Genomic DNA, 22,115 nt, shown 5'->3' on the forward strand with positions numbered 1-22,115 from the left:
TTTAGCATTTTTCATTTTAATATTTATGTAGTATATATAGCCCATGAATCTTTTATATATTATTGCATTAGTTAAAAAAATGTTAAACATGAATGCTACCTACCTATCTATACTATAAAAAGAAAGTCCTATTTCCAGCTTATTTATTTACTGTTTATCAGTTGTCTAAAAAAAATATTAATGAATATTTAGTCTATTAAAAAAATATTAATGAATATTTAGTCTTTAATATCTAAAAATATATCAGATTTTTTTCGTCTATGTAAACTGTAATGTCTATTCGATAATCAAGTGGGATGGGATGCAGCTAATGCATGTTCTATTGATCGCATCATGTGAATTGCTCTGTTCAGTATAAAATTAAATATAACGGATAAAAACAAATTCAACTTCAATTTGCGTACAATTTATGTGTGAAATTTGCTATCATGAAACTTGTGAATAAGAAGGGATTGGTGCCAGAGGTACTGGTTTATAAGCGTACAAAAGAATAATCACGGGACAGTGAAAATCTGAGGCAGTTGTTGTTGAAATTCTCTGTAAATTAAAGTTATCAGTCTTGGTCCAGCCATTGATGGGCTTTAACGCTATAATCCATATTCCATTTCACACCCACTTCATTGCTTCTATGTACGGCTCAAGGATACGATGGATGCTTGTGACTTGAGTTGTTAACATCCTGATATGTTAAACCCATGATCTTATAAAGCTTAGCTGGAGTTAAAAAAATTGCCTTGTTAATTAAATGAGTACACATTTTATTTATTAATTCGTGAGTGAGTTGGATATATCTATTTGAATTACTTTTTTGTATTATTATTAAACATTTTTAAGATGTACCGATTATGGAAAATTGTTAATATAAATCTAAATTTCACTAATTAAATTCAAATAACCCTTAATAAAGCTTGAATTATACTTCAACTAAGAAAATATATTCACTTTCATAACGAAACATCTTCAAGTTAAGCTTGAGTTAGGGCTAATGTGATCTGGCTCACTTTGGTTCGGCTCTTAAAATGGATTTGTTATTTTTCGGTGACAATTACAAATCCTTTTTGAAAAAAAAATATACTAATTTATGTTGCAAAGTGTGATACCCTATGTTCAAGGGATATTAACCAGGCGATTGGTTGAATTTACTTTCCGGAAATAAGAGTCTTATTAACAAGTTCTTGAGAATTGACACTTGCATACTTGTTACAAAATTAATATATAATATTAAACTTTTACAAGTTTAACTTATTATATCCATATACTTCATTTTTTTTTTTTAAATTATAAGATTAAGTTATACACTTCAGGCTAATTTTCTATAGAGTTTAATTACTATTTTTTTTTTTTACGAATTCAACTAATCATAATTTATCCTTATAAAGTGATTTTTATGGTAGTTATTATAATAATTAATAAATTTATTAAATATCATGATATGTAATTAGATAATAGTGTAAGAAACAACTTTTACACTTTAAACACGTTTTAATTAAATTATTTATTATAATAAAAAAAACTCAACTAATAGATAACCGATTGAATTTTAGCAGTTTCCAAATTTAAGAAAAGTTGTTTAAAGGTAGTATTTGATCTAATTGTTTTGATGTTTTCTTTTCCTTAAAAATAAAAATCTTTCAATTAGATTTTATAATTTTTTATATTTTTCTTTATTAAAAGAATTGCTTATTTTTAAGAGTTTTTTTTAATTTATATTTTGGCCTTATTTTTTTCTTTTCAAGGGAAAAAAGTTTAGAAAATACATTATCTAAATTTGATAAAACCAGCTTACAAGCTAACCAAAGCTTATAAGTTAGCTAAAAAGTTAAAAGTTCATAGTCAATTTATAAGTAAAAAAATGACCTATTTTTACAAATGGTAACGGAGAGTTTAATGACTGTTTGACAAAACTAATGGCAAAAACTAGTTAAAAATTAAAAAGTTAATCGAAAATTAAAAAGTTAGTTAGTAGATACAACTTTTAAATTAACTGATTAAATTATAAGTGTTCAATTAAAATTAGCTGTTGAAGTAACTGAGAAATATAAAATGATATAAATAACATATTTAAAAAGGACAATAAGAAAACTAAATAAATATTTTATGAATAAAAAATAAATAAAATATAAAAAACTAAAAACTAATATTTTAAAAAATATTATTCGAGTAACGTTTCAAAAATTATTAAAAACTACTTAAAAAAAATTTGTTTATTTAACCATCAAACAAACTTTTTTGGCTAATAAAAAAATTAAAAATTAACTGAAATGATTTCCTGAACATAACGAATGTTACTTAAGAGAATTATTTTGAAAGTAAAAGTTATGATACTTAATATAATATATTATGATTGAATGAGTATATAAAGGATAATAAGAAAACTGAATAAGTATTTTATGGATAAAAAATAAATAAAATATAAAAAACTAAAAACTAATGTTTTAAAAAATATTATTCAAGTAACATTTCAAAAAAATACTAAAAATTACTTTAAAAAAACTTGTTTATTTAATCATCAAACAAACTTTTTCAGCTAATAAAAAAATTAAAAATTAACTAAAATGATTTCCTAAACATAACAAATGTTACTTAAGAGAATTATTTTGAAAGTAAAAGTTATCATACTTAATATAATATGTTATGATTGAATGAGTATATAAAGGATAATAAGAAATTAGTTTTAAAAAACATTATTCAAGTAACGTTTTAAAAAAATACTAAAAATTACTTTTAAAAAAACTTGTTTATTTAATCATCAAACAAACTTTTTTAGCTAATAAAAAAATTAAAAATTAACTAAAACGATTTCCTGAACATAACCAATGTTACTTAAGAGAATTATTTTGAAAGTAAAAGTTATCATACTTAATATAATATGTTATGATTGAATGAGTGTATAATTTTTTTTTGCATTTTAAGTGTATAACCCTTTTTATGCGTCACTAAACCTTGATAAGAGGACACAGACACATGATTCACACGTTCCTGAACAAAAGGCTTGCTCGAAAACTAAATTAAAAACCAACAAACACCGCATTATAATATATATTTAATTTCTTCATGGTCTTGTTCTCTAAATAATTTTAATTATTTTAGCATATTTATAATTTTATTATATTTAAATTAATTTAAAACTGTTTTCATATCTTTTGTTTTCTACCATCATAAAACTTTTATATTCATTAAAAATAAATTAATATATATAAGGGATAAATAGAATTTATATACTATCCCTAATAAAATTTGAAAACTAATCCAATTCAAATTATTTTGAATGATTGAATTTGATTTTAGAATTAAATCAACTGAGTAAGAAAATTATAAAAAAATAATGTTCTTTAAGAAAATAAAACACGCTGTCCCCTTTGAATCTATCCCTGATGGCACAAACAGAAGGGAACGCCATGGATGGACTGAACACTCCATGGTAATTACAAGGCTAGCTACAGGCAACTCAAAAATGGCTCCATAGACAACATGGATCCAAACTCACTAGGAAATAAATGGCTACCAGTGTGTTATTGCTATCATTTACACGAATACTTTAAGAAAATGATGATGAAGAAATATTGCATAAATATTTAAAATTGACTGTTTTTACTAATGCATTATAAACAGAATTGACAATCTAAAAAAATATGGAATTTTTTTAGGAAAAAAATTGAGAAGAGAATGTTAAGGCTCAAAAAGGTTTAAAATGGTTTTTAAATAAAAAAAGATATATATTTCTCAAATGAAAATTGTATAATAAATGAATCTACTCTGGAAAAAGAGTATTTGAGTTTTATAGGAAAACTGCTAAATCGTATGAAATGCTTTTTTTGGTGTAAGTATGAAAAGAAAATATAGAAAACAGTTTACCAACATTCTAAAATAAATTTATCCTATATGTACCAACTGCTCTGTTTTATTTTTCTACTTCACTGTTGTTCAAGTAGTTTAACTTTGAAATGGTAGGCCCACTACCATGTTTTCTTTTCTCTCAATTGTAAGACGACTTGTGCATACTAGCACTATTAATAGCTTGGACGTACCAACCATTACGTGTCTCGAGGAGTCTGAGGCAAGATAAATCTGATGCATAACAAAGTAAAAGAGGGGGGGGGGGGAAGCAATTCAATTCTAATGGAATATGAGGTAAGTCAAATCATCCATGTGTCGAAGCTGAGTCAGCAAGACATTCCTAAGTTATTGTCTTCACTCTTGTAAGGCACCCTTCAGGAACAGGTGGACTAACAAGAAACAAAGCCTCGTGTGCCTTCTTGGAGACTCTTAAAAAGTGAGATTGTACTTGCTTGAAATGCAAGAGGAGGGCCTATGTGTCACAATATGGAAACCTTCCGAATTTGTGCCTTTTACCACTAATGTATATAGATGCCAAATGGTGAAAAAAGGAAGTTTATCTTCAGGCATAAGCCACCACTCTTTAAGGAAAGGAAAAAAAAAAGGATTTCGATTATATCTACCAAGAGAGGCTTCTTTTTCTTTTTTATTTTATGGTCGTGAAAGTGTGAGATGCAAAGCTGATTGGTGGAGTGTTTTCTTTTTCTTCTATAAGGGATAAGAAGAGGTTTGAAAGGGACAACGTACCAGCAACAAATGTGAATTTCATGATTGGCCTGCAAAGGAATGTAAAAATGTCCCAAAACATGATAAAAAAGCGACCTTGCAAAATCTTCATCCTTGTTTAAGCAAAGGCTATAGAGGTTTCCTCTTTAGATCTCTTACCCTCTTCTCTTCTTATTATGACCCTCAAGTTTGTTACCCCTGCATGAGCCACACCACCAAATGGGGTGGCTGCAATCCCTCCTCTCTCCACTCAAGAAGCTTTGGTTCCAGATGCATTCCACTCACAAGAAGAGTATGTTCCATCACATTATTCTAAGAAGTGTTTTCACAGAAATGTTTTTTTCCTCTCCTCTTCACATGCAACACAATTCCCTCCTTCACCTGCCATTTCAGTGAGATTTCCTAGAAATGAAGTACAAAGTTATAATGCCTCATCATTTGAATTCTAAGAAGTGTTTTTCTTCACACACTCAACTTCTCCCTTTCTACCTTCATCCTATTAGCTACGCACATGCATCATTTATTCAATTCTTTCTTTCCACACACTTCCAAGTTTTCACAATTTTGCCTAAACATTTCAGGAAGAGGGATATACATTCTATATGAAGATGTCAAATCTTGCCCCTATGAAGACGTGCACGTCCTCTGGTCAGTACTAGTGGAATCACATTCTTCTTCTTAGCCATTGAAAAAATGAGGGCTAAGCACATAACAGAATCGATACGAGCTAGTAAAGTTCATACATAAACTATTTATGATGTCCAAACACTGTTTTTCTCTTTTTCCTTTTATTTGTTTTTAACATTTGTAGCATCAACACATAGGATGATTCTCTTCGATTTTTTGTTTTATTTTTTTGTCGTATGAAGCATCCATTAAGAGCTTATTTAAACATCCATATTTCATTTTCCTCCTTGAATACTTCAATACCTGCTTGCAAAACCTGTGGGAGGGCGGGGACCGGCTCACTAAGAATAAATTAGCCTTTGAAAAACAAATTATTAAGTCCTCAATAAGGGTTTTTACTGGTAAGCTGTTGTTGAAATGGTAGTTTGTTCTCCTGTTTTCCTTGTTGAGGTTGACGCGTGAAAGCTATTTGGAATGGATAACACAACTATCAAGAGAGGGAAAAAATGTTAATTTGCACAGACTCGTGTGGAGTTTAATAGTGTGATACACACAGGCTCGGTTATGATTATGTAGTCTCACTTATTTTTTTAGAATAGTTACGCGAACATGTTATAACTTTAAATTTATTAAAATACATATAAAAGTATAACTTATTAAAATACTTTTCTAAAAATTAAATGAGAATATATTCATTTAATTTTTAGAAAAAGGTATTTGTTAAAATACTTTTAAAGTTTATAATTAACCTACTAAAACATTTCTTCTAAAACAGAAATAAAAATATATTAACACTTAATATGTATGTATGAGTAAAATGTGAAAAGATTCTTTTACAAAAATTAAGATAACGTTAGCTCCTTAAAAAAAATTGGCTACTGAATTAATCTCCTAAAGATTAAAGTATAGCTATCTTAGTCCTTATAAGATTTTTTTTATACTAAATTAGCCCTTCATAAAATTATCTCTAAATTTGTCCTTCTGTACCATTATCTGAATCTTCTATATGGTAATAATTTTTATATTCTCAAGATTAATTTGGTAAAAATTTATAATTGAGTACTATCATGACACTTTAATTTTTGAAATACTAATTTAATGGTAAAAATATTTGGAGGATTAATGTAACGATATCCTAACCTTTGGAAGCCTAAATTGTAAATTTATTGAACAATTTTTTTCTGGTCATAACTTATTTTCTGCAATAGGGAAATGAAAATATTTTATCACCATCAGTTGCTCGAAAACATAGGAGAGCTAGAATGATGGGGCCGAACTACTCCTAGTAGATTACCCTGGTCTGATCCCTGGTATGTGAACAACAAAAGCACAATGGGGCCAAATTTTTATTTTTAAACTGTTTCAAAATAAACCAACTGGGAGACTGATAAAGTTGCGCACACCTATGAGGCTGAGACTAGTTTAAAATTTTAAGCATGAATAGTATTTAAGAAAAAAAAAATATATATGTACACCCCCAAATGCAAATTGACACCTAGATAGAGGAAGAAAATGATACAAAAGTATTCGTAGGATAGGTGATATGATGTTTAAGGTGTTTAAAATGAGAAATGAGAGATAAAGATAAATGAGAAATGTTGAGGTGTTTAAAATATAAAGGCGTCCAAGTATCATTATATAATAAGTAATTTGATGGGAAAGCAAGAGATGAATAGAAAGTAAGTAAATGTATGTTTATAATAGCCCTTATATGAATTAGGTATAATTGGTTCTCAAATGCCATTTGTAGTGGTGTCAATTAAAAACATTATATTAAAATTTTCATAAATTTTCCATTCATCTCAGAAGAATAATCATTCTTAACTAGCAAGAATGCTATAATTGTAAAACCAAATACTGCCAGTGGTGAATTGCAATCAAGGCTGTTATATAAACTACAAATACGTGATAGGACTTACGTATTATAAAGATGATGACGAGGGGAGTTCAGGGACACTTTGTAGCCAATTCTTAAAATAGGCCTGACAATCTACCTCCGCATGAGAAAGACCAGCAAGAGGAGTAACAGTAATCTAAAAAAAAATGAAAATGCTTAGTATTTGTGCATTCAATTTTTATTTTCAAATTTATATGTACTTACATATCCTTCCTGCAAACATCTGTAGTCCGTATCATCTCCATCAAGTACGGAACCTTTTACCTGCAAATGATAAAAAGTTCACTACATCATTTTCCTTGGGGAAAAGAGGAGGGAAGGAAATGTCCATCCAAGTAAGAACGTTTAGTGTTCCATATAGCTTCACGTCATCACGTCTACTTCAGAAGATGACAAAACTGAATGCTTAGAGTCTCAGATGTGTAGGACACATAACAATAGGAGTATTTCAAGTAAAAAAAAAAGAAAGAAAAAGGAAACTAACCCACCCACCTCTCTCGCAAACAAAAGATGTTCTGGTGATACAGATGATGAGTCAAAATTCTTTGATGTTTCTGTATCTGTATTGGTCATATCAGATGACATTTTTGGTCCTTCTGTCTCAGATGTGGCTTGCCTCCATCCAATCTTGATGATACTTTTACCCTGCTTAGTTAGCTTGTAACCCTTTTCCCAAAGACACATACGACGACCAAGAAATAGTTATAATTGATTGCATGACAAAGCAAAGCACTATATTCTTGTAGGCTCGGAGCAAAGTTAGCATTGCCAGCCCTTTGAATTTATACAATTTCTCACTTCAATTTTTTTTTTTGATAGGCAGTTTCTCACTTCAATATTAGGATACAGAAATACAAAGGACAGATAGTTAAAACAAAATCTCAATTACATGGATCAAACAACACCAAATTTTCTATCGTAAACCATGTTCGTAAACAATCTATTGACCTCTACCTCTAGTTGGAACATTATTAACGTAAAAAAATATTTCCTCACTTTAAACAGAGCAGGACCTTTTAACAGGCATAATAAAACTAGCTAGTACGAAATTAATCTTCATTTGGTAAACCATACTTTATTCTTATAGGATGCCAATTTAACAATTATTATTGTAAAACAACCGAAAATAACAATGGAATACTTTAAATAATTCCTGAAAAAATAAAATAAAGCATGAAAAACAACCTATAATTTTAATTTATCCCCCATTATCCTGTATCATGTTCATTTCCTCACTGCATAAATTTATGTGATGATTAATCTACAATACAAGCCCATCTGGCTATATCATATTAATCATTTATTAAACATACAGATTGCAAATATAATTGTGATGTACCTTATGGTTAGGAACATTGTTTGGCACGTCTATATTCAAAAAACATTTTCTAGGGTAACTTGGATGCTTTGTTTCAACCAGCACAGCACTTATGATAGGTATGCATACTTGAGCAGCAAGGGTGAAGTCATGTAGGTTACTCTTTCCTTTAACCCTGGATATAAAGTAACCTCCAAATGGTCAAACAGGTCAATGAAATTAAAGCTGTTGCCACAGTAGGACATAAATGAAAGAATGTTGGAATAGCTTAAAACGCCAATGAGCCACATTACTCGAGATGCTCATTCAGTTATAAGTCACAACTCACAACTATATAAGCTAACAAAATGGTTTTGAAATTAATTTCAGAACAAATATTCAAGATAAATCCAGAAATATACCATACCAGAAGCATAATGCAAATATGTCATACCAGTCATATGAAATGGAGATAGAAGGTATATCATTGAAGAAGGCCTCTCGAGCTCCAGCTACAGTGCCAGAGTAAACACTGCAAAGGGACCTACTCAGTTAAGCCATGGGCAAAAGTTTCTTCATGAAGTAATAACTACAGAAGCAACTACAGTGCAAAGAAATACTCCTATCATGGAAATCATAATTAGGAGCTGCATCTCAGAATTCAAGGAACTGCAATCATCATTATCTTTTCAATGCTTAGAATGATAATGGCAATTGCCATTTGAAGTCCATGGAAAACTTTTCAAAGCATATACTTCAATTAAATGCCCTTCTTTTACATTTGTTGCTATCAGGTCCAGGATTTTAAGCAGCATGAAAATTAATTGTTTGGGGAAATTACAATATTTCCAATGGGAAAACAACTTTCATGGTTAGATCATAATATATAGATTTTAAGATCAAATTGATATAGATCACTTGATCATAAATAAAGTTTTCGACTAAGAAAAGATTGATGAATATAATTGTCAAACAGACAACTCCAATTTTGACCTGACTAAACAACTAGCTTACTCCTAGCAAAGGAAGAGGGCTTCAAATACTGCCTAAGTGCCTCCCCCTGTCACTGGTTCTAGGCAAACATGCATTCATTTTAAATTTGTAAAGGATTCATTTGCAGTTCAGAAGTTGAAAAGTTAGTAAGATATAGGATTTGGTGAGGACATGTGGAAGGAAAAGATGTTACATACATGTGATAACCGCAGTTGCTACCCTTGTTTATGCCACTGACCACCTGTGCAAATGGACATAACACGCATCAGCAACTGGCTGGATCATTTTAAATAGATCATAAATAAATAAATAAAAGCTCAATAAAATAGATAGAACGGGAAGAATAGCAGATTAGTTAGGTTAAAAAAAACCAGCTGGAAATCCGATAACCTATAAATAAAAGTCTTGTTCCACTACAAATTCACTAGTCACTGGTCAGTGGTCACTGACTGGGTTAGGTCATGTAATGGGATCAAACCATTCAACACTAATTAGGTTAGGTGTACAATTCAACACTTACTGCGTTGAATTGTTTGAAAATAAGCTGGAAGCAAATTATTAGGAAGTTAAAATGTGAAAGTAAAATGGAAGAGGCATACCAGATCAGGTACTGTGGGAAAGAGAGCTTTGGAAATCCCTAGAGAAGCACAATCAGCGGGAGTCCCTGCGAAGGAAACAAACGTAAGCAGTGAATTGTAATGTGAAACGAAGACGACGTTGTAGCGGGAAGAGGAAGAGAAACAAACCAGAAACGGCAAATGCGGTGGTTCCCTCGATCTGTACTTGCTTAACAGCTACTGGATGGAGCCAAGTGATGCTGTGGCTAACAGCTGATTTCTCGCTGAAACAAATGATCGCATTATATTCGTGAAAGAAAGAAATAATGGATTGCGATCAAGGCAAAGGATACTACTACTACCTATCAGGAGCGCACACTAGAACGTTGAAAAGGTTGGCGTTGACGATGGAGTGAACCAATGCCCTTAAGCCAGGAGCATCGATTCCGTCGTCGTTGGTGACCAGAATCGTGCCTCGTTTCCCTCCTTCCATTCTCAACTCTAGATGATCAGATTCACATACAAACCCCTTTGTCTTTTTCGCGAAATTTACTAGTATTTTTTAATTCCATGTTGCCATTGTATATAACTTATGGCTTAACTTTTGATCTATTAAAGTTTTACCTTTATTTTGTTTTACTATATTAAGCTTTTAAAAAATTATTATAATCCTTTAGTGTTTTAAATCTCAAAGATAATTAATTTAATACAGTGAGGGTTAAAAATTGTCCTTCGCGGCTGCAACTCACAACCCAAAAATTTCTCCCTTTTTCGCCCTCTGACTCTTTCGTATACTGATTTTCATTTTAATTTCTTTCTGAATTGCATCACACTCAGATCACTTTGGGTTTTTCGGCAGGGACTTGCGTTGCTCTTGCATGCAACAATTTACTGCGAGGTACGAAATCCGTTAATTTTCCGACAAGGTAAGATTTTGTTGAAATTTTGTTTTGGTCCGAAAGGGAGGGGGGAACTTTGTGGAATTAGGATCATTTTGGCTTAAAATATGGGAATTAGGGTTTAACTTTGGCTACAAGTGATGTTAATTTTGGGGGAGGGGCTTTGGTAGATGGAATCAGGGGTGAGATCAAGTGGTTCTGAGGGTTGTGGTGAAGAGCAGAAACCCCTCAAGTTGTTTAATTGTTTGAAAGAAAAGGGATGGATTGGGTGCTACTGCTTCCACCTCTCAGAAGCTCTATGCATCCAATTAAAAGACATTAGCGTTCCTTATTATGTTTTCCATGAGTTTTGATATTTCTTAACTTGGTTTTATGATCGCGCTGATCTGGTGGTGGTTGTGAGGTTGAAGATGAGTTGCGGTGGTTATGGTGGATGTGGTTGGAAGAAGAATAGGACGAAAATAAAGATAATGACGTTTTTAACTGTAATTATGTTAAATTAATTATTTTAAAATTTAAAACACCAACGGAATTAAATGTTGTAGACGGGAAATAAAAAAAAAAAATCAAAATAATACATTTTAAAAATATAAAAAATTAAAATAAAACAACGTACTAAAACAGAATTAAAATAAAATTTAATGGATCAGAAGTGATAATAAGTCATAATAATTTTATATGATAAGTAATTAAATCTGTTTTAATATGAGATGCTGAAAAATTGAACCATGGAAAATTAAAAATTTAAATTTAATATTTAAATATGTAAAAAGTGTGATAAATCAATTTTATAGATAATTTAATGATAATCTAATTCTTAAATTTTGTAATTTAATGTTAAATTGTTAAAAAAATATAACTTATTATTAAATTGATCATTAAACATTATAATTTATGATAAAATGATCTCACAAATATAATTCCAAAATTAATTTGTTACACTTTTTTATATTCAAAGATTGAATTTATATTTTTCACTTTTTATGGATAATTTATGATCACATCACATTTTTTTGGTAACAAATTTAACTATTTACCCTAATTTATATTATAATATAAGAACATTGATTAGGCTTGATTATACATTTTTGTTTTTATTGGTTTAAGGACAAAATGATTTATTTGATCTTTTTTTTCCTTTCAATTTGATTTTTTTATTTTTTAGAAAGTTTATTTGTTTCTTTATGTTTTAAAAATAATTAAAACGATGCTTCTATTAATACAAATTTAATGTGGTTCATGAAATAAAAATATTAATAATTAAAAATGACCGCAAAATATAATTTTTTTTTCTTCATTTCCAACTCAACAATATACACCCAAAGTCTATTGCTCAATGGCCCGTAATGCGTTATAAAAATGGTCCATGAGTTAACATCATTTTGGACTCCATACTCATTTCTTCCACCAACTTCTTCACCAACCCAAATTCTTTAGCTTTTCCGGCAATGTGCAACACGGTATTGTAAGTCTGCATTGTGTGACTGTACCCATCCTTGAGCTTTAGCCAATTGAAAACCCTTAAAGCCAACTCTGGTACGACTTTGAAGCATCTCTTCAACATGTTCAAAAATCTCATTGTTCAACCCATAACTTAAATTCTCTAACCTCTCTTCCACATATCTATATTCATTTTTCACCCGGACAATTTCAGTAATCTCACCAACAACTTGACTTGCATCTTCCTTGCCAATATTTCCTTTTTTTGGGCGTCTTCCAAAATGACAACATTCTTTGCATCCTTGAAACCCACTTCAGTGTGGGGTGTTTCAAAGCACCACTTTTTGCGGCTTGAGCAATAAGCTTTAGATTATGATGGTGCTGTAATTTTTGTTGTATGTTGTTGAGTTCAAGATAAAAGAGAAGGAAGAAAAAAAAAACCCTCATATTTTGTAGTAATTTTTAGTGTAAATAACTTTACATCAACAAAGTTAAGTTTACTTTAACAAAATAATCATTTTGATCTCTTTTCAAAACATAAAAAACTAAAATAAACTTTCAAAAAGATAAATGATTAAATTAAATAAAAATAAATAAATGATCAAATTGATCATTTGACCATTTTTTAAATTTTCCCAAATTTTGTCCTCAATTTTTTATCGTGCATTTTGCTCCATATTTTTATCTTGCTCTTTCATTATTAGTTGACCATTAATATACAACATTTAATGACAATTTGGTTCATAAGTTTTGTAACTTAGTGCTAAATTAATTTTTAAATATTATAATTTAATAACAAAATAATATCATAAATTTAACAATAAAATCAATATGTTATATGTACTTTTTTTTTACTCATCTTGAAACTAAAATTAAAATTTTCTTTTTTTCATGAATTAATTTGTCATAAACTCACACTATGTATAAACACTAACGGAAACTGATTTTGATTTGGTCGTCCACGATACGTGAGGTGGCAGCATCACATATTCACATAAGGGTGACAACCTCAACAAAAGGGAAATTTGGAGGGAAAATAAAATGAGAAAAAACAAGACATAAAGGGAGAGAACGCGGACAATGTTTTCCGTTTACATTTGACAACATGTTTTTTTTTCTTTTTTATATATATTTTGTTTGTTTATTTATAAGAGTTTTTTAATTATTTCTTGCATTATTAATTTTTTAACAGAAAGCATTAATTAAATTTTACTCGAAATATTCATAATTTTTTAATAATAATTATTATAAATTAATAAGACAAATTGATTATTTTCTTGCAAGAACGGAAGAAAAATAACTATTAACTATATAATAAATTGTTTACTTTTATAATAAATATTTTAAAAAATTATATTAATAATCATTTTAATTGTTTAATATTTTTTTCTGTATTAATAGTTGATGATAATTAAACTCTAATTTTAAAAAAAATACGAATGCTTAATAAATTTAATGTTATTACATAAAGTAAACAAGGGAGGGGAAGTATTTATCATCGATATTGGCTTAGGCGCTGCATCTGCAAAATCTCAGCCCAAACAAACATCTCTGTACCTCTCTCCCTCTTTCCCTCTCTTTCGCTTATCAATTTTCGTTTTAATTTCTCTACGACTCGGGTCGACCTCCGATCACTTTGGGTCTATCGGCGGGGACTTGGGTCGAACTCGCATGACTCAATTTACTGCGAGGTACGGAATCCGTGAATTTTCCTGCGAGGTAAGATTCCGTTGAAATTTTGCTTTGGTCCGAGGGGGAGGGTGGAATTAGGATCGATTTGGCTTCAGATCTTGGAATTAGGGTTTAGTATTGGTTGCAGGTGACGTTAATTTTGTGATAGGGGCTTTGGTAGATGGAATCGGGGGTGGGATCGGGTGGTTCTGGGGTTGTGGTGAAGAGCAGAAACTCCTCGGGTTGTTTAATTGTGCGAAAGAAAGGGGATGGGTTGGGTGCTACTGCTTCCACCTCTCGGAAGCTCTATGAATCCAAGAAAAGGCCAAACATCAACGTGCCTGTGTCCTCGAGTGATTCTGGTTCAAGCGACGAGTTGCTGATGCCTCCTGGTAGAAGGCTTGGTCCCGAGACTATTCGAGTTTGCAATGGTTTGGTTGCCTCTGAGCGGGTTGGGAGTGAAATTAGTCGGAAGAGGGATAGAGTGGGACGAATTAGCGGTAGTGGGGAGGGCATTGGTGCGGAGAAAGGTTTGGAGCAGTGGGAAAGGAAGCGTAGTAAGTTGGATGTATACGATTTCGATGAATACGATGGCATGGATGTGGAGAACATGAGGAGGAGGCATTTGGATGGTCCTGGGGGAGGAAGGTTTATGGGATCAGTGCATGCTGCTACAAGTGGCATTGATAGGGATTTCAGAACAGGGTCAAGTGGACGTGTTCTTGATAAGAGAAAGAACTCCTATGCTGACAGGCCTAGTTGCTTCTATCCGGAAGATTATGTGTGTAACAGTAGGTTCAAGATGAACAATGATGGAGCTCAGGTACCTCCACCCTCGCAGAGGGAGAAGTTTAATTCAGACGAGTCCATTAGGGTTCAGGGGAAGAATGGTGTTTTGAAGGTAATGGTTAATAAGAAGAAGGTGGGTGGTACATCAGAACAGTATTATGATCATCACAAACCCTTGGAAAGCAGGCAAAGGTTGAAGACCGAAGAAACTGCCAAGAGGTTGAAGACCGAAGAGACTGCCAAGAGGTTGAAGACTGAGGGGACTGCCAAGAGGAATATTCCAATTCTTAAAAAAAATGAAAAGAAACCTGTTGATAAACCAGCATTACTTAAGAGGCCAGAGAAGAAAAGGACAGCATCAAGAAAATCGTTGTCAAGCAAGGACAGTAAGGGTGATGAGGGGGATTCAGATAACAGTGACACATCATTGAATCCAAGAATAAGAAATACTGAAGCTCGTAAGTCTGTGAAAAAAATAATCTCTGAGGATGAGCAGACTCCTGTGCGCGAAAAAACCCCAACCACAAGAACGAAAGAAGGAAAAATCAAGCGTGGTAGTGGTACAGAAAAACAGAAACTGCGGGAACAAATAAGAGAGATGCTGCTGAATTCAGGTTGGACGATAGACTATCGACCTCGAAGGAACAGAGACTACCTGGATGCAGTTTACATTAATCCAGCAGGTACAGCCTATTGGTCTATCATCAAGGCCTATGATGCTCTTCAAAAGCAATCAAATGATGATGCTGATGAGGTCAAGCCCAAAGGGGATAGTTCTTCTTTTGCTCCTATTGCTGATGAGGTTCTCAGTCAGCTAACAAGGAAAACTAGGAAGAAAATGGAGAAAGAATTGAAAAAGAAGAAGAAAAGGCATGATAGTGAAAGTGATAATGAGAAAGAGCCTCAAATAAGAAGATCTGCCAGCCACAAGCGTGATATGAATAGCATGGATAGTGATAGCAACGAGGAGAAATTAAGCTCCTTTATAAAACAGGGAAATAGGTCAATGAAAAACAAAATGTTTGAAAATACCTCTATCAGTGCTCGCTCTAAAATCCAGAATGCTACCCATCAATCAAGTGATGGAATAGAAAAACCATTATTTGGATGTGATCCTCATATACACGGACGGAAGAGTAAAAAACATGGAAGATGTACCTTGTTAGTTCGCAGTTCTAACAAAGGATCAAATTCAGAATCTGATGGCTTTGTTCCATATATGGGCAAGCGGACAGTTCTTGCCTGGTTAATTGACTCTGGAACAGTAGAGTTAAGCCAAAAGGTTCAGTACCGCAGACGGAAGAAAGTCATGCTGGAGGGGTGGATCACAAGAGACGGCATTCACTGTGGCTGCTGTAGTAAGATCCTCACAGTTTCAAAGTTTGAGCTTCATGCCGGTAGCAAATTGCCTCAGCCATATCAAAATATATATTTGGAATCTGGAGTTTCTCTTCTACAGTGCCAGATAGATGCATGGAATAGACAAGAGCATGCTGAAAAAATTGGTTTCCATTCAGTGGATATTGATGGAAATGATCCTAATGATGATACTTGTGGTATATGTGGAGATGGAGGGGATTTAATCTGTTGTGATGGCTGTCCATCAACATTTCATCAGAGCTGCTTGGATATCCAGGTATGTGCATATTTTATTCTCCACATGGCGTGTTTTGGTTCTTACCTTTCAACATATTGTTAGTACATATTTTGTACTCTGTATTATTTTGCACTGTCTCTCATTGCAATTGCATACTGTATGTGTGTACCTTATTTTAGCAACATAACTGGCTTATAACTGGTTTATTAATTACTATAGGAGGATTGTTTTCTTGATTAGGAATCGATTTTTGTTGTTGCAGATGCTTCCTCCTGGTGAATGGCATTGTCCAAATTGCACCTGTAAATTTTGTGGCATAGCCAGTGAAACTTCTGATAAAGATGATGCATCTGTGAATGTCCTACGCACTTGCATCTTATGCGAGAAAAAATGTATTGACTCTCTCTTTTACATATGATGTTTCTTCAATATGTTTATATTGCTTTGGCCATTACTTCCCTTCCTTTTTCTTTTTATTATTACTTTGACTTCATTTAATAAATATTTTCTGTTTGCATAGATCATGACTCTTGCACTAAGGAGATGGATACCCTTCCTAATAATATCAATTCATCAAGCCTTTCTTTCTGTGGGAAAGAGTGCAAAGAGGTACCTCTTACAGTTAATTCTGCTTTTCAACGTTTTGAAGTATAGCTTGACAAATGTATATGAATTTATTTATTTAACCATTTTCTACCTTAAAATTCAGCGTGCATGAGTACCACTTATGGCTGTGCACTAGTCTGTAGAATTTGTGTTTCTTTCAAGACATTTAGAATTTTTTTTTTTTGAGGAACTTGTGTTTCTTTCAAGACTCTGATTTCTTTTGAGGAATTTTTGTATTTTAATGGTTTGTTAAATGAAAATTTTCCAAAGAAGAATAAAAATAGAAGTGAACTTTTGTAGTGCTGCTGTGCTAAGCTTAGCTTCTGAATTATTATTATTATATTGTTTGTACTTTTGCAGCTTTCTGAATACTTGAAGAAATACCTTGGTACCAAGCATGAACTAGAAGCGGGGTTTTCATGGTGTCTCATTCATAGATCAGATGAAGACTCAGAGGCAGCTTGCAGGGGACTTACCCAGAGGGTAGAATGCAATTCCAAGTTGGCTATTGCACTGACTGTAATGGATGAATGCTTTTTACCTGTTATTGATCGGAGGAGTGGGATCAATTTAATCCGCAACATTTTATATAATAGTGGGTAAGTAGTTAAAACTTTATGAATGAGCCATAATACCCTATATTTTGTTCATGAGTGATGAGACCTTTCATTTACTTATGTTGGATGAATGCGATTGTCTGATTATGTATGTTACAGTTTTCAGTATTTATAAAACTTAAATTGATAAATGTGTTCCTTTTTGTTGTTTTAACTTTTATTGCTATCAGTATCCAACTTAGTACATGATGTTGACTGCTTGATAATTGAAGTTGGTAGAAAAGGAAATGATTAGTTTAGGCTTAATTACACATTTTGCACTTCTGCTCCAAATTGCACTTAGGCTCCTCTAATTTGGACTACGTCTAATTTTGGTCTTCCAAGTTTTTAAAGCTAATTAAGGCTTTTTTATTTTTAAAATTATGCAAATTTGACCCCCTTGTTGATTTTCTTCTACACATAACCATCAAAATATTATTTTTAATCCAAATATTTTGTGGTTTTTTTTTTTTTTTTTTTGATCAGCAAAAATAATATATTTATAAAAGTACCAGAGGTACTGAAAAAATACAGAGATAGATCCATGCTCATGGTTCCAGTAAAAACTACACCAGTTTGAAGAGGAACCATTGAAAGGCTACAAAATAAAACTAAAGATCTGCAGCAGCTCCTACTGGGAGCCACTGAAGCCTAGCCCAAAAAACCTTCTCTAATGTGAGATGACCAAAGATTAAAAGGGAGCTTAAAATCCTTATCCAAATTTGAGAGCCAAGACCACAAATATTTTGTGGTTTATGATAGAGTTGAAATATGAAATAATTAAGTTTAGAAGAATTTTTTTTAGTGGAAACTTCATTAGATTTGAAAGTTTTTAAGATGTGGAATTAGGGTTTGAATAGGGGCATTTTGATTTTTTTTGGGGTGAAATTTGATGTTGTTAGTTTAAAAGCATCGTTTTACTGATTCTAGTTAATTTGGGTTACTTCAAAATTTGAACTTGCTAATAGAATGGTGTATTACTTTGGCATTGTGCTCGAAGTAAATTAATTTAAAAAATCTAAGTTTACTCTTTCTGCATGTTGTTTTCTGTGAGATGCATAATTTCTAGCCTTGACAATTTTCTTTCTGTTCTCTTTCTTTTTCTTTTCGTTTTCTTTTCATTTTCAGATCAAACTTTAGTCGGTTGAGCTATAGTGGCTTTTACACTGCTATTTTGGAGAGAGGGGATGAAATCATTGCTGCAGCATCTATCAGGTACTAAGCCACTTTGCCTTTTTGATTTTCTGGATTTTTTACCTTTTCTTTAGGGAAAACTGCAGAAACAGTAGAAGCATGGGCGGATTCAGGAGTGTATCAAGGGGGGGGGGGGGGGGCGGACAGATTTTTTTTTACACAATTATTTAAATTTCTAACTTCTAATAAATAATAAGTTTAAAAAATATTTATTATTTATTTTTCGTGTAAAACTAGATCTATGATCCACTACTAGAAAATAAATTAAGCAAATGACGACTAAATAATCTATTTTACTTATACATTTTCCTTTATTAGTATTTCTTTTTTATTTTAATTTTTCTTTTTTCATATATACATAAAGGGTCCTGGGGGGGGGGGGGGGGATTTGGATTGAAAGTCCGCCCACTTTCCAGATCTACCTTAGAGAAGTGAGGGGAACTAAGGAAAATAATTAAAAAGAATAGTTGACACTTGACAAAAAAAATATTGTTGTTAGTCTGTTAAAATTAGTTAGAAATTACCAAGTTGACAACGGTGAGGAGATAGAATTCATAAATTTGGCAGTGTCCTAATCCTTTGGCCTTATACAAAAATGCCATATTACTTTGTAACAAGGAAGGCATGAGTTACATTGAGCAGCCACTTGCTCTGGTTCCTAACGTTCTTGAAAGTTACATTCAGTTTTACTGATTTAGCCTAAAAGGATGGTAAAAGGCCATAGCTGTTTTCTTCGCGCTCTCACTCGTAATCTTTATCTACAATGCTATGTATTTCTCTTGTTAGTGTGAATAAATGGGAGTATACATCTAAGTATTTACTTTCCTGTCTTAGGTTCCATGGAACTAAGATAGCAGAAATGCCATTCATTGGAACACGCCATATATATAGGCGCCAGGGGATGTGCCGCCGACTTTTTTCTGCCATTGAATTGGTAAACCTTGAAGCTATGGTTCTTTGTGATTTCCTTGCACCTAAGAATAAGATCTATTTAAAATTTTGAGGGCCTTTCTGCATGCTTCTTTTATTGACATTGATATGATCTAATCTTGTTTGTTCCTCCTTGATCGGAAGGCCCTTTGCTCTTTGAAGGTTGAAAAACTAGTTATTCCTGCAGTTGCTGAACTCACACATACATGGACAACAGTTTTTGGCTTCACATATCTAGATGAATCACTCAGGCAAGAAATGAAGTCACTGAATATGATGGTCTTCCCCGGTATAGATATGTTACAGAAGCTGTTGGTGGAACAAGGAAACCATGAAGGTAATAAAACCCCATGTGTTTATGTTGTTTTTTGTTTGTTTAAATTTCAGTAAGGTTTTTTTTGGTAACCACTGTAATTAGGGCCTTTGGATCTCTGGTTGGACCCACAAGCTTCGATCCTTTGGGTTGACTTTGAGACTAATCCTTGGTCCAAGGCTTAGTCACACCCATTGGGTTCAGCAAGTTACTTTTGCTAGTACATAAGTTTTACTTCTTTTTATTCCTTACAGGTTCTGAGAAAATGGAAAATGGAGACAACGATTTTATCAAGACCAAAATGGGAAATAAGTCAGATATGGGTTCTTCAACTCCACAAGATTCTCATGGTAGTGATGATGTTAGTTCAAATCCTGCTAATGAGACGAATGATGAATGCAGCGATGCTTCTCAGGAACTAAATAACCAAGTTTTGGTTGATGGGATTATCTGTTCCAAATCTCATTCTGAGGAAATGATGTCTGATCCAATTTCAGATAAATGTGATTCTCCTTCTAGAACTAGTAACAGTGAACTAGAAATGAAGAATAAAGTAGCGGCTGCTCCTCCTGTTGATAGATTAGATTCTTCTACCAAATGTCAATCCATTTCTCCAATTGACACTTCTGTTAGTAGTCACCCAGTAGATATTTTGAAAGTTCAAGCTTTGGTTCAGGAAACTACTTATTCTGATCCATGTTCAGAAGAAGAAAACCTTGACAAGAAGTGTCACTCATCCACTGCTATGAATTGTGATTCGTCAGAGCTTGACATCAATCCAGTGTTGAATTCTCAAATGGCAGACAATACTCTGCCTACTAAAGAGGTTTGTATGAATGACACTCTTGAAGTTGTTCCTTCAGGGAATATATCTGAAGATAATATTACAAAGAGAAATAATCGAAATGTAGATGAATCCAGTTCTGCTCTCAATCATGCTGATGAGAGTTTGTTTCAAGTATGATCTGATTCCAATGGTGAAATTGGATGTGAAAATGAGAAGGATTTACGTTTGAACCCAGGAGTTGCTTCAAATAAAATGTATTTTTGATGAAAGTGGCATAAATGCTTCCGGTGATTGTTCCGAGACTGTTCTGGTCTAACAGAATGACTAAGTTCTGTACTGCCCGTGATACTCTCCTTAAGTTTTTTTTTTCCAGAGCTTCATTGCCTTGTAAGCAAGTCAATTTTCAAGGCATTTGAAGCTTCTGCGATGTGCTTTGATCTGGGTATTATGAATAAGTTTTATTGATGTTGAGGGAAATATTGTTTGGTCCCTTGTCATTTGAGTGGATTTTTAAGGTTAAAAGTAGCCAACTTCATTTTATGTGAATGTTTCTTCTGCCAAAAAGATTCAACCGCATCTGGCACTAGGCATGTTGCCGTATGATCATGTAGCCGGATAGGTGAAGTTACTCGGGAGTAATATACAACGGCCCTTCAACAGAAGCAAATACTGATTGTGCTGTTCCTACTGTATATCTGAATCTGGTAGAGTGGATGCAGGTTTCTGCTCAATCCCTTTGTTCCACTCCATGTCCGCAGTAATTCATCAATCGCCACATGACATAATCAATTGTACTTTTAGCAATTTTTTTTTTACATATATTTTTTCCTTTTTTTTAAGACTAGATTGGTAGCATGTGTAATGTGTTTAATATGGCGAGACTATATTTAATGAGTAATCGAGGGAAGCAAGAAATTATGATTCTTCCCTTCCAACCCGAGGTCCTTGTGTTCGGTTGTGGAGGTGTGGTCCATTTCTGGCAGTTCATAGAATTGGGTCATAATGTGGGATTTTTTGGGTGGCCCTATGCTGGGTCTCTTGGTGTACACTGTTCAGCAAATGACAATTGTATTTCATGACTTCTGGTGAGGCTTTTATTTTGTGTTTTTTACTTTCTGTAATTAAGTCCACATTTTTCATATATTTCTAGCATGATTTAAAAATCTGATTCGAATCACCGGTTGAACTCAGGTGACCCGTATGAAAATATAAAAACCGGTTATTCTAATTCAATTTTTAAATCATGCGAAATATCTTTCATTTTTTATTCGATACTTAAAAACAGTACCTAAAATAGTATATAAAAACATTAAAAATCACCCTCGTTAAAGAATAGTACCTAAAAACATAATCATTTCA

General features: G+C 32.6%; 2 protein-coding genes and 1 long non-coding RNA gene across 9 annotated transcripts; 2 read left to right on the top strand and 1 right to left on the bottom strand.

The window, feature by feature from the left end:
* Positions 1–355: 355 nt before the first annotated feature.
* LOC114377639 (5'-nucleotidase SurE-like) lies at positions 356–10,516 on the bottom strand. 7 transcript variants are annotated; one of them, XM_028336249.1, is made up of 10 exons: positions 10,297–10,516; positions 10,124–10,218; positions 9,977–10,041; positions 9,575–9,618; positions 8,839–8,928; positions 8,427–8,580; positions 7,580–7,753; positions 7,292–7,351; positions 7,110–7,223; positions 356–679 (listed from the first exon to the last, which is right to left on the bottom strand). In XM_028336249.1, exons 1-9 carry the CDS (start codon positions 10,425–10,427, stop codon positions 7,113–7,115), a joined length of 924 nt encoding a protein of 307 aa, XP_028192050.1. In that variant the 5' UTR covers positions 10,428–10,516; the 3' UTR covers positions 356–679; positions 7,110–7,112. The 7 variants fall into 7 exon arrangements, with proteins under 7 accessions (XP_028192050.1, XP_028192051.1, XP_028192052.1 ...); XM_028336250.1 differs by having other exon boundaries at positions 356–714; XM_028336251.1 differs by lacking the exon at positions 356–679 and adding an exon at positions 4,593–4,944.
* Positions 4,739–5,490, top strand: LOC114377641. Its single transcript, XR_003659125.1, has 2 exons — positions 4,739–4,855; positions 5,145–5,490. It is a non-coding gene; the product is annotated as an uncharacterized LOC114377641 (long non-coding RNA).
* Positions 10,517–13,764: 3,248 nt separating the features above from the next.
* On the top strand, positions 13,765–21,867 carry LOC114377453 (increased DNA methylation 1-like). Its single transcript, XM_028335966.1, has 8 exons — positions 13,765–16,369; positions 16,593–16,722; positions 16,851–16,939; positions 17,297–17,535; positions 18,661–18,747; positions 19,561–19,660; positions 19,801–19,993; positions 20,224–21,867. Exons 1-8 carry the CDS (start codon positions 14,126–14,128, stop codon positions 20,931–20,933), a joined length of 3,792 nt encoding a protein of 1,263 aa, XP_028191767.1. The 5' UTR covers positions 13,765–14,125; the 3' UTR covers positions 20,934–21,867.
* Positions 21,868–22,115: the final 248 nt, after the last annotated feature.

Source organism: Glycine soja, chromosome 11, assembly GCF_004193775.1.
Source record: "Glycine soja cultivar W05 chromosome 11, ASM419377v2, whole genome shotgun sequence".
Taxonomy (NCBI): Eukaryota; Viridiplantae; Streptophyta; class Magnoliopsida; order Fabales; family Fabaceae; genus Glycine; species Glycine soja.